The sequence below is a fragment of the Xiphophorus maculatus genome, chromosome 2, assembly GCF_002775205.1.
Source record: "Xiphophorus maculatus strain JP 163 A chromosome 2, X_maculatus-5.0-male, whole genome shotgun sequence".
Lineage (NCBI taxonomy): Eukaryota > Metazoa > Chordata > Actinopteri > Cyprinodontiformes > Poeciliidae > Xiphophorus > Xiphophorus maculatus.
In genome coordinates this window covers 27289394-27301824 of record NC_036444.1, presented here as the reverse complement: position 1 = coordinate 27301824, position 12431 = coordinate 27289394, and the positions used below count along the sequence as shown (strand labels likewise).

The window sequence follows — 12431 nt, the reverse complement described above, 5'->3', positions numbered from 1 at the left end:
AGCTAACAAACATGTAAAAACAACACAACTTTAATTTGCTCAGTTTAATTAGGAGTATAGCAGACAATCTAAAATAAATAATAGAGAAACTGAAACTGACTATTTGGCTCAAACACGTAAAAATAAACTGCAACAAACCTTCTCTCAAACGGTTCAGAAAGTGCAATTAGGAATTACAATCATAATGTAAAATAAATCATAAATTATTACGTCGCTTAGAGTACAAAGCATAGAATTAGAGTGGATAGAGTTGCCCCTGTTGATTGGCCAAATTGTCACCAATACTGATGTAGAATTTTTGTCAATATCGGGACCAATACAGATATTGATATCGGATCGGTGTGTCTAATGGAAATACAACTAGTGACCATAAAACTTCTCACCTGCTCTGAATGCCTGGTTTTATTCAAATCCTGTCCATCAGAAATGATAACAGACGAAACAAGCCACAGTGTTTCATGTCGTTCTTAAGAGCTATATTCTTAGAAGTGAATGTGTGTGTGTGTGTGTGTGTGTGTGGGCGTGTGTGTGTGTCTCCACTGTGTTCAGCCGTCCCTCGTCTCATTGAGCTGTGCCGCTCCCCCACAGAGAGAAATAACAGTGACTCCGTTCTGGTGGCCTGCCTGGTAGGTGGAACATGTCGGCTGTTTCTATATGCTTCTGTGCGTGTTCTTTCAGAGCTCTGAATGGCTTTCAAATGACCCTGTGTCCTCAAGACAAAAAAAACTCTTTCAAAACATTCAAATTGCCTATTCCATTTAATGTCAGACATTCTCCTCTGCAGCCATAAAGAATCTCCGTGGCGTAGCGGTAGAATTATTTGGCAGGCGCGCTGAAGTTGGGTGCAAAGAGCCAAGGTCCGACTTAATTACTTCTACGAGGCAAATGTTTGAGGCGTGACAATATATCACGAGCTCGGTAACTTCAAGCCGAGATACAGAAGAGGGTCCGCATCGTCTTAAACGTGTTTAGTCACAGAATGCATATAGAATAAGAAAGAGCTTTATCCTCCTCTAAATCTGACAGTAGTGATTATGATGTGAGGATTTCAAGTGCACGTTGGCTAGAGGATTAATTGGGCTGAGAAATGCCCTTACTTGTCAGTCTTTTCACATTAATGCAATTCCATTTTATCCCTTTAGCCAGGGGTCTGGCAGCGCCAGCGCAGCGTCTATGTCGGCCTTCAAAGGACGCAGAGCTTCCTACGGATCATTTCCAACCTTAAAGCGGCAGTGTTATGTATTTTCCAGGCATATTGTTCCATTTTATAGCACAGTCAAGTAACTATGTTGCCTTCAGTTGTTACAACTTTTAAAAAATTGGGCCACTGTCTCTTTAAGAAGCTCCCGCTCTTTCTGAAACTCTGCCTTCAGGAAGTTATCACAACATTGCTCCTCTATTAACCCTTTAACAATGATTTTAGCACTTAGCAACAACTCAGAGGCAGAAGTGAGAGGTTTGCACAACATAGTCAATCAGCCGACACACAAAATAATGAAATATAATTTAACAAAGCTTTGAGGCAGATAATTTGCCCCAAGGAATTTTAACAATCGAGGTACTCGAATCATTCGAGGAATCGTTACAACCCTAGTCCCATCAGATCGTTTTTTGAAGAAAAAATGAACTCCCAGTGGACCAAAAGACTTGTTGTACGTCGTTGTTTGTGGATGTGCATTAGATTTATGGATGTACCAGAAATGTGAAAAAAGGCTCCAACTGGATCCTTTGTATGTTAAAAAAAAACAAACAAGAAAAGACGCGATTAAATGCGTTAAAATTTTTAATGTGTCGACACTTTAAATCTATTATGTGTTAGCTTAAGCATAGCGCTTAAGCTAAGTGTTAAATCTATCATTGCCTGATCAAAATTAACGTACTAATAACAGATTTAACCCAACATGTTGTCTTTCGGTGGCATCCACTCCAGTTGTTTGTGGATGTGCGTCAGATTTATGGGCGTACCAGAAATGTGTGCAAAGGTTCTGGCTAGAAAAAAAAAAGAAAGTGAATAATTGCATGAAAAAGTACTTACAATTAGCTTTGCTTAAGTTTTACACTTAAGCTAAGTGTTAAAATCTATCATTGATTAATCAAAATGAATTATAGATATAAGCCAAAACGCACAAAAGGTCTGACTCTGCACCATACAGCCCAAGTTATACGCCTCCGTTTTCCACAATGTTACGGAAAATGACGTAGTGTTGCTGCAACCACCCAGAACAGCAAGATCTTAATGTGATCTCAATGCACAGCATTATTTCTGCCCATGCGTAATGCCTGCGTGTCTCCAGGCGGCTCTGAGGAGGCTGGCGGCGGGCTGCCCGGACAGCATCGAGGCGGCCGACCACCACCAGCTCATCAAACCACGGCTGGTCGACTCTTTCCTGCTGTGCTCCAACATGGAGGAGAGCTTCGTATGACGAGCCGCACATTACAGCCCTGACGGAGGACGTCATCAGAGCCGTATCCGCGCACATCGGTTTGAACTTTCGAGTGAAACTTTTGTCGGTTTTCGCCGAGTTCGACCGTGGATTTGGCCCCACGGAGTATGCAGAACACATAATTATATGCATGCCCAGAGATGAATGTACGGCTTAACACGACCGTAGTCATTGTAAATGTATTCATTGTTTACAGTGCGCAAGGTTAAAAAGAGCTTATCGTTTTATTCCGCGGGAAATTGAATATGCCAGTAATTATTGTGCAAATTCTGGATTTATTCTGTCACTGTGCTTTTTCTTTTTGTTCTTCTGAACCAAAGGTGTTTCAAAGATTGTTTGTCATTGTTTGTGTGATGAGTGTATTTTACCTGAAAGGTCACATCATTTTAGCGTTTGTTTAAGACAGAGTCAGAAATATGAGGTGATTGTAAAAAATAAAAAATAGAAAAAAACATTGGCACATTACGTTATTTCTTTAAACCTATTTGCCATTAACAAATATTACAGTTGTGAAATAAATCTTAAATTAAAAAAATGCTTTTTATTTATATAGATATACCATTATCGTATGCAATGCATTAAATAAAGACGTTCTTTGTCAGAGAGTTCCGTGTGTTGTTCTGTATTGCTTTTTTTTCTTTTCTTTGAGTGGTATATGTTTTTGGTTGAGTTGTTATAGTAGCCGAGAAAAACCTTTATCAGTGTGTTTGCAGTCTGAGCAGGACAAGGTAAAATGAAAAAGAAAGCCCCATTTCAGCAAGAGGTTGAAAGAGAGAAATTTGACTACAAACTCAGGTATTTCTGACTAAATTCTATTTTTCATTGTGATTTTTATTTAAATATTCTTCTTCAAGTTTGAATAACATTTTCTTTTTATAAAACAATTTCTCCTTGCTTTATCTGTGCAAGTCAAGACTGTGTTTTTTGACATTTTTCAGGAATACTTTGCCCATTAATTAATTAAATCTGTTTTGCATTTCTGGCTATTAAGTAGATTTTAAACAACAGCAGGCAGGTCACAGTCCTGCAAAAGGTAAAATAGGGTAAAAAAAAAAAAAGTGGATTTGTATTATTTATTATTATTTACTTTTGCAGAATAAAGTTCAAATATTGAGAATATAGTGGGCGTGGTGATGTAAGGGCCCATAAAACAACATTTTAAATTCAGACTAAAACTGAAGATTAAACGGGGGATTTTATGCCTCCTAGAACAGGTTGGGATATGTCTGTTGAGTTACACAAATTAAATTTATGACATTTATTTTGCACAAAACATTTTTTAGATTATGTCAATTTTGTCTGCTGACTTCTGCCTATTTTCAGAATGAACTGTTTAGGGCCTTGTTGCTTTAAATCCAAATAAGCTGCTACTGGCCACACCGCCTGAATCAACCTTTAATCTCACACTTGAAAATGGCTGTAAACAGATGTATAATAATACAACTGTTCATCTTTGAAAAGCAGAGGTAGAATCTCTTGCACAATCAACACGAATGCAGCACGTGGTTTCTGGATGGTAAGCCAATAGCAAAACACTTGTCTTTTTCAGCAGCCATTGTACAGTGAGTGCATGCAGCCGAGCTCAGGTTGGGTTGATGGGTAATAATCCTTTATTAGTCCCACAAGTGAGAAATTCAACATTGCAGCCAATACTCCGCAAATTTTAGTACTGGTCCAATTTGAAATTAGTTTCCACTTTTGTTTTAATTAGCTTACTTTGTGTTGTTATTGTGATTTTGTGATGCTGCCGACTGTGGGCTCTCATTGCCGAGTAACTTTAAAAATCAACCCATAAAAGGCTCGATACGCTATTGCTTCCGTAAACAATGCGCTGCTTTGTGACGTGAACGTTCTACTTCTGCGCATGCGGGTCGCTAATGGACGTAATCCATTCACACAGAGCTGAGTGAAGCTGACACTTCACACAGAAGTCTCATTGCGGTGGGATTTTATTTCAGTAAGTATGAACGAAGACACACACACACACACACACACACACACACACACACACACATAATAATAATAATAATAATAATAATAATAATAATAATAAATTCAGAAGAGAAAATCAGAATTGAGCATAAAGACCTGCTAAGTGAACGACAAAGTGAAGCCGCATCAGTTCCATTTCCCTCTCTGCTCCTTGCATGTTGATAACTTTCGGGTTGCTTTGTTGTAAAGGTATCTGGTGAATAAAAAGTTCTGCGCCCAACTCGAAGAGATATTGAACTGTGGAACAAGCTTAACCATCCAGCCTCCTCTCAACAAATTCATTTAAAAAAAAAAAAAGAAAGGAAAAAAAAAAACGTCTTTAAACTCACGAATGGCCTTGGACGTGATGCAGAAAGCAGCAGCAGCAGCAAAGAGGCTATGTGGAAAACCTCGCGCTTTGTGTTGTCATCTCTTTGATTCTGTTTCTTCTCCATAAGGCTTCCTCTCCTCGGAGAGACAATTGAGGGTCCTCTTGCTTTTCTTTTTCTCACCTAAGGGCATAAGCTGAGCTTGGACTTGTTACACTCCCAACCTCGTATATCGAGACAATTCAAATGCTCCGCGCGCGCGCGCGTGTGTGCGAGCGAGCGAGAGGAGAGGAGAGCGCGCGCGTGCGAGTTGTCCAGCTGTACACGTGGGACCACGTTCAGTTCAGAGGCTTTTGTGATAGAATATGCTCCTGCCTCGCTTTGTTGAGAACCAATGAAATATGTATTGACGCAGAGGAGGACTAAACAGACAGCCTAAAAACACAGGTTCCTTTGATATTGTTTCGCCTTGACCATGACCACGAGGACCAAGGATTGCAGCTTTTGAGTTTCTCTCGGTTTTTGCGCTCCTGAACTTTCACTTTCCTCCCTTTCCGTCGTCTTTTGCACACATTGTACGTTCCGTCGTGGACCTCCTCCACGAGTGAAAAGGGCCAAAGTTACAAGGTGGCGACTGAATGGGGAAGAGAAAACAAACACCAACGAGGCTATAGCTGGTTTTTATTTTTACTTTACAGGAAAAAAAAAAACCTCGGAGAATATCAACACAAGCCCTCTTGATAAAACGGATCAAATTAATTACTCGTGCATGAATAGGCATCGCCCTCCCCTCCGCCCCTAGAGTCAAACTTTCTGTCATCTTCTCAGCCTGGAAGAGTATATCAGAGACATTTTGTGGAAGAAAAGCATCTTAAGAGTTGGAATGCAGGAAGACACTTCTCCCTTTAAATCTCCCGGGGTTTGAATATTTTATGTGTCACATCTTCTTTGCCTTTTTTCTGGCCACTGTCTTGCTGTTTTTAATTGAGAGGGCTGAAAAATGACAGAAACTTTCGCACTTTGAAACGGCTTTCAGAATAATTTTTTTGTGTGAAACTCAGATTTGTGTGAAGAAAAGTTCCTTTGGCTGACAGGCCAAAAGTGACGCAACGTCCCGTTTCCATTGATTCCCGTTCTGACCTCCATTTGGTCAGTTTACAGAATTCTGATCCGCGATCAAACCAAACTGATTCTGGGAGACCGTACAAAAGAATATTTGTCAAAATCAACTAAATGGCACAATTTCTTTTTTGTCCACAAGCTTTGCACTTTTAGAAAGCATCCATAAAAATGTTCAAACTGGCCTCAAATTATATTTATGTCAGTACTTTAACTGGGCCATTCTGATAGATGAATATGAATTGATATGAAATATTTCATCGTAAGTCTGGCTGTTTGTTTAAACATATTTTACAGCCACATTGTATCATTTTATAGCACAGTCAAGTAACTATTCAGTTATAAAAATGCTGCATATCTATCAAACACAACTTAAAAGAAGTTTGACTTTGTAATTTAATACCTCTTAACAAAGTTTTTTATTCCTTTGCACTGAGAAGGAGCTCATATAATGCACTCAGCAGTTCCACTAGGTGTTTGCTAATTGGTGCTGGCTAGTCTGAAGGAGCTGAGTGGGGGAGTCGCAAGTTAGAGCTGGTCTGTGAGGCAGAAACTTAGAAACTGCAGCTCAGAGGAGGAGCTGCATCTCGAAGGTGAGGGAATCAAGGCAACACTCAAGGTATGTTTTTGATGAGGGAACAACATTATAACAAGCTCAAAAAAGTATTTTTTTCCCGTTTAATAATGCCCTGTATACTTGTAGACCCAATATAAAAAAGCCTGTATGTGATGAAGCCTAGGCGCAAATTCAAACTGGAAGACTCTTTTATCCCCACCGGGACCCGTTAATTGAAGCGACCTGCCCACAATCGTCGACCTATCAACGCCGGACCAAGCCACGTCACGTCCAATCATCAACCAAGTCCCAGCTGATAAGGACCTTCATTCATGGCGTCCTTCGCTCTCCAGCCGAGCTCAACCCACCACCACCCCTTCTCCTCCATTCGCCCGGTCCTGAGGCCTGCACCCTTCTTCAACCTCCACCACCAGTGCCGGGCCCCGGGGGATGACGTTCCTAACAGCATCGGGGATGCTCATCTGAAGCCTATCGCTAACGCTGCGATAACCGTTATCCCCAGCCGGGGCCCGAGCGCCAAAGACTTTAAATTCTGTTTGTCAATAAACTCTTCTAATTGTCTTCTTATCTCCGTCTGAGTCTCTCCAGATTGAATTGGGTATAGTTTTTATGAAAGGAAATATCTTTGTTAGTTTGCTACATTTAGCCAATTCTGGTTGCCTCTTGACTCAGAGATTAAAAATCAATGATCGCATTGGCCTCAGATTACTCCTTATGCTTGTAATGATCTCATGTTTTATATGATGTTTAGCTTGTTTGCTAGGTGTTGATTTTGTGTTTTTTTTAGCTACCAGCACTTTCAGATCTCATGGGTCTTTCCTGCTTAAATAGTAAACATACATTTTAAAAAGCCTTGCAATCAGAAAACCCAGAAATTCTGACCTGTTGGGAAAGAAAAAAATACAGATATAGTGTTCTGTCTGTTTTGTTTACCAGCTCACATTTTCCTACCTTATTTTTATTTCTCGTGATCATCTTTTTCTGAGTTAGTTACTTCACGCAACTCCAGACGGGCAGGCTTCACTAGTCATGTTTCTCCACATTCCACTGGTTATGAGGGTGCTTGTTCATATTGAATGGGAAAAAACCAGCGGTGTTGCTTTTTTTCTCCTTTATTTTAAATTCAGAAACTTAGAGTTGTTCAAATAGAAGCACTCAGAGCACAAAAAGATAACAAGCGTCTTGTTTCCACTCAACGTTACGACATTGGACGATGTGGTTTGGTACGCTATTTTAAACCCAAACGCTTGACGTACTCGTATGTCTCATACTTGTCACGAGTTGTGATGTTTTTCTGTCCTCAACCAATGGACAGTTGTGTGACGCCAATAGCGTCGCCCGAACCGTACTGTTGTCCTATCGTCCTACAAGAGGGACTAGGAATGGTGCACAGACAAACACACAAACATTTTAATTGAATAATTTTGGGTTTTAATTTGCTTAAATTAAAAGCCAAACAAATAACACAAAATATTCTTAACCCAACATCTCCAATAAAGCAAGTTGTTATTTTAACAGGAAATTATCAACTTAGCCTGTACTCAATCTATAGTTTTTAACATTTTTATTGCAACAACTTGCTTTTTTTCCCCTCAAATGAATTTTAAAATCTTATCCCCACAACACTAGTAAAATAATACAATTCACATATACACACACATTTCTCTCGCTGGTCCCATTGGCTTCCTTTCACACGTCGTCTTCATTAAGGTATTCCATTCCACCCCGGCCCCATTACCAGCCAAATACATTTAAACACACGGTCACACACACACAGCGAAATTCCACTTTCCTCTCGCTGTCTAAGCATCTCAGAGGATTTGAGGGCAGATTGTTTCTCCTGCAGACGACCGAGCGGCTGAATTTTATTTATTATTTTTGTAGAACTGCCCATAACTTTCAGACAGTAGCGAACCGCCGGGCCGCGTGTGCAAACTGTCGGTGTCCGCAGTTATGACGGAACGCATCGTGTTACGGCCCAGCATCCATCGCCTTTGGGTTTTAAACGTCTGACAAGACCTAAGTGTGTTTGACACCGGTTTGGACTGGCAGCACTTTAGTCTAGTCTCTACGGTGTTTATATTTTGAGTGACATGTTAAGTCTGTTTTGTTTTTTTTCTTTTTAACTTTTTTGTAACTGCGGGAGAAAAGAAAGCGACAATTTCCAAAATGTTGACCGTGTGCTAAGTGAGTTTTTTATTTTTTTTATTCCCTCCCTTTGGATTTTAGTTGCTTTCCCGAAGTGGCGAAGATTGCCTGTCGCCACTGGGCATTCTCGACTCGAAACACTGATTGGTTATCACTTCATGACAAATTATATACAGCGATGTCAAAAATTAACCTTTAATTTCTTGTCTCATTTTTGGAAACGAGTAAATATTTAAAAGAGAAACAAATTTAACAACAAATATGTGGAAAGTCGAGTTTATTTTCACAAGCAACAGCCAAGCCTGATTACTGCCAGATCAGTACGAACAAGGAACTTAAATAATATGACAAGTTTTTTGTATTTCAGTGTTTATTTAACATTATAAATTACAAATAAATGGTAAACGTTCAAAAGACTGGGTAGTAGTATAAAGTTATTAAGTTCCTGAATTGTTTTAAGAATAAATTGTTGTCATGTCCCTTTTGTTATCCAAGGAAGACATAATTTTTAATGAGCAGTGATTGGAAAAAGAAGCTTTAGTAGTGAGGACGACATTTAAAGCGCCACGTTAATTATTGACAAAGAGGCTCTTATTTTGAAAAAAAGAAAGGAAGTAGTTCTTTGGTTGCCATGTTGTATGAACAGAGTCTGCTGGCTAACATAAACTGGAAGAGGTTCCCTCCAGCTTTAAGCTGTCTGACAGTGACAGACAAGATACAAACAATTTTGAAATACTGAGGTTACCACAACTAGCAAACTGCTACCTGCTAGCATCGATAGATTCTATCTGTAACATACTATAAGCTATTTAACAGCTATTTCGTGTATCTTGGCTGCATTTAAATGTAATTCAGAATTTGAAAAGACTAGCCAAACCTGAAATCGACAATTCTACACTGGAAAGAAATCATTTAAACAATGTTTGAAGCTCAAGAAAACTTACAAGTGTATTCACACCAGGTCTGTTTAGTTCGCTTTAATCAAACTCTGATGTGGACCTAAATGGTTAACTCTGGTCTGCCTAAAAACCTAGGTCTCGATTTGGGTGAAGTGAACTCTGGGGCGGTTCAAATGCCAAGCAGACTGGAGACCGGACCATTAGGAGAAATCCTACAAATGCTAAAATTTTATGCCACTCCATTGTTGTTTACATTTTGTTAAGAAAAAAATTGCACTTGGTGACTTTTAGAAGTTTTTGTGTCATTTCCTTGCCACGGCGCTGCCACAGGTGGGGAGGTAAGCAGGATTTTCAATTGGTTTGGTTCATTTAACAAAGTGCAGTGTGAAAGCGAACCACACCAGCTGAAAATGTAACGAATGTTGTAACTTTTCCAATCAAACTGACACTACGGGACTATTAGTAAATCAGTTTGTGATTTGTCAAATATTTACCAGTTTTACCTGAAGATACTGCCAAAATCTCACGGGACTATTAGGCATAAAAACATCCGTAGTTTCATTCGGGAAAGCACATAAAGGATCATTTTTAATGTTTTTTACTATTTGGACTACCTTAAAATACAACATCTTAAAATTGCAATGCACAAACAAAATGATCAATTAATTACAATTAATTTGTTTTTTTTTTTAATCAGTTTGTGATTTGTCAAATATTTACCAGTTTTACCTGAAGATACTGCCAAAATCTCACCTCATTCTTATGAACATGTGTTGAATGTATCGTTACTAAGCAGTTAAAATTTTTTTCCTATAGGTGAAGATGTCCATCTAACCAAAAGTAAAAAAAAAAAACAAACAAGAAAAATAACCCCTGCATTTCTATTTCCTTTCTCCGTAACGTCCCAACATTCCCATCACGTCCCAAATCAGATAACATTTCCACTCGGTACTCAGCGCCTTTCATCTAGTCAATTTAACTTCAAATATGTCTTTATGTGGCTTCCTTTTCTGTTTGCGTCTCCCCTGCCCTGTGAAACACCTCCGAAGGATTTCATTTACCAGAGCAGAAGAAGAAATGCTTGCCCTCTCCGCTGGCTGCCAGGCGGAAAGCGCTGCTCAGCTCTGCTCACCCGTAAGTGTGGCAACATTACCATCTCCGCTTCAATTGCTCTCTGACACAGAGTGAGGTGGGTGTCGGGGTAAAGGGAGGATGTCTGCGCCCTAACAGCCCAACTGGGGAATTACTCAAACATGCTGTACAGTGAAATTGCCGTCCTCTATCCTAATAGGTTGCCGCGTTGCAGAGCTTTAAAACAAGATCCACTATCATTACTCGTTTAATTCCTTCTACTGGAGCGCGCTGCTTCGGATTTCGTCTTGACTTTCTCGTCGGCTGATCAAACGAAGCCCATTGAGCGTGAACAGGTACGGCGAATGTGGATGTTAACAAGACGGGGCACTTGACAGATGTTTTTTCAAATACAGCACAACGCCCACCCCCCTTCATCAAAAGAAACCCAACAGCAGCTCTGAGGGCAGAGCTGTGTGATTTTTCACTAGATGAAAGTGAATATGTAATTAACATGCTGTAATTGCTGGCAGTCTCGCTTTTTATTCCGAGATAAAGTGATGCGGCGCTCGCTCTAAAGCCAAGGTCAAGGGCCCAGCCTCCTGTTATACATATTTAATGGACAAAGACAAAATGTGACGGTGTGGCTTACGTCTTTACATGAAGCTGGATAGTATAATCCTCTTGCTAGTGGTTCAATAAATTACTGGCAAGTGCTGGTCAAAATGCATTATTCATCATTTTTCTATGCATCATCGTGGCTATTTAAGGCTGCTTTAAATCTGTAGAATAGCCGTTAACCAGAACAAAACCTACATTGAGATAAAATGACCACCTTGTGTTTGAGCTTGTTTTAGTTTTTACTCAATATTCAAAAACGCTGTTGAGAATTCTGAGTTAATATAAGTTACAACTACATTTAATTTCCCCTTCGGCACCAACAACCTATTATCTGTCTTCCACAGTTTTAAAAAAAAAAAAAACAGTGATAACAGTGATCTGTCGTCGGTCACTTGGTGCAAAACACCCCATACTTTTTAAACTTAATACAAAGAGTACATTGTGAAAGCAACTAAATCAATCAAAAAAAATGTTCCTATCAGAGCATCATGGCTTGGCTTGAAAACCATCATCAGTGCATCTCGCTCCGCTCCAAAGATATGAAGGCTTTGGAGCTTAGGGGCCCTTTTTGTTACTAAAAACACCAGCACCTCTAACAGCTTCTGTGTTGGATTTAATCTGGGACAAGGGAGTAGTTTAATTGGCCAGCCTAAAAACAATCAGTTATAATCGCAGTTTACTAGTTTGTATTTGTGAACAAACAGAGCTCAAACTAAGAGATTAAACTCATAGCATCAGATTGTTGCTATGGTAACAAAACAAAATGAATATTGTTCTTTGAACTTTTACATAGTAAACTTGCCAGATCCTTAAAATCTTACAAAGAAGTGTTAAACAATTGACATTATTTTAAGTTATGTATGCTGAAACCATTTAATCAAATTTAGCAGCATTGATAATCAATAAACAAATGTTACATTTATGTATCTGTGGTCTGTGTGAAAATATTAGCCTTTATGGGCCCCTGAAGCCCCGGGGGCCTGATGGAGCTGCTGACTGAATTTGGATTAAACAGAAGTGCAAATAATTAATATTCATTTTAATTGTATTTTTTGAATTTGTTATTTTTAAGACTAGTTGTGGGTCTAAATAGCGTTTCACTGGGGATGTTTTCCATAACATACAATTACCCAGTAATATTTTTACATTTCCTGCCTACTTAACATCTTTTAACACAAAAACACGGTGGACCGCCTCGGCGCCCCGACCACCGGGCTTAGCAAGTCTCCTGAGGGAAAACCTGAAATGACAT

At 39.4% G+C, this 12431-nt stretch overlaps 1 protein-coding gene across 2 annotated transcripts in view; it reads left to right on the top strand.

The window, feature by feature from the left end:
• insc (INSC, spindle orientation adaptor protein) overlaps positions 1–3031 on the top strand; it is a 63037-nt gene extending 60006 nt beyond the window's left edge. The window contains exons 12-13 of one of the 2 annotated variants that reach the window (XM_023342372.1): positions 550–626; positions 2295–3031. In XM_023342372.1, the coding sequence (XP_023198140.1) occupies positions 550–626; positions 2295–2423 (206 nt within the window). In that variant the 3' untranslated portion in view covers positions 2424–3031. The remainder of the gene's footprint in view (positions 1–549; positions 627–2294) is intronic. The other variant, XM_005807462.3, reaches the window with a different exon arrangement.
• Positions 3032–12431: the final 9400 nt, after the last annotated feature.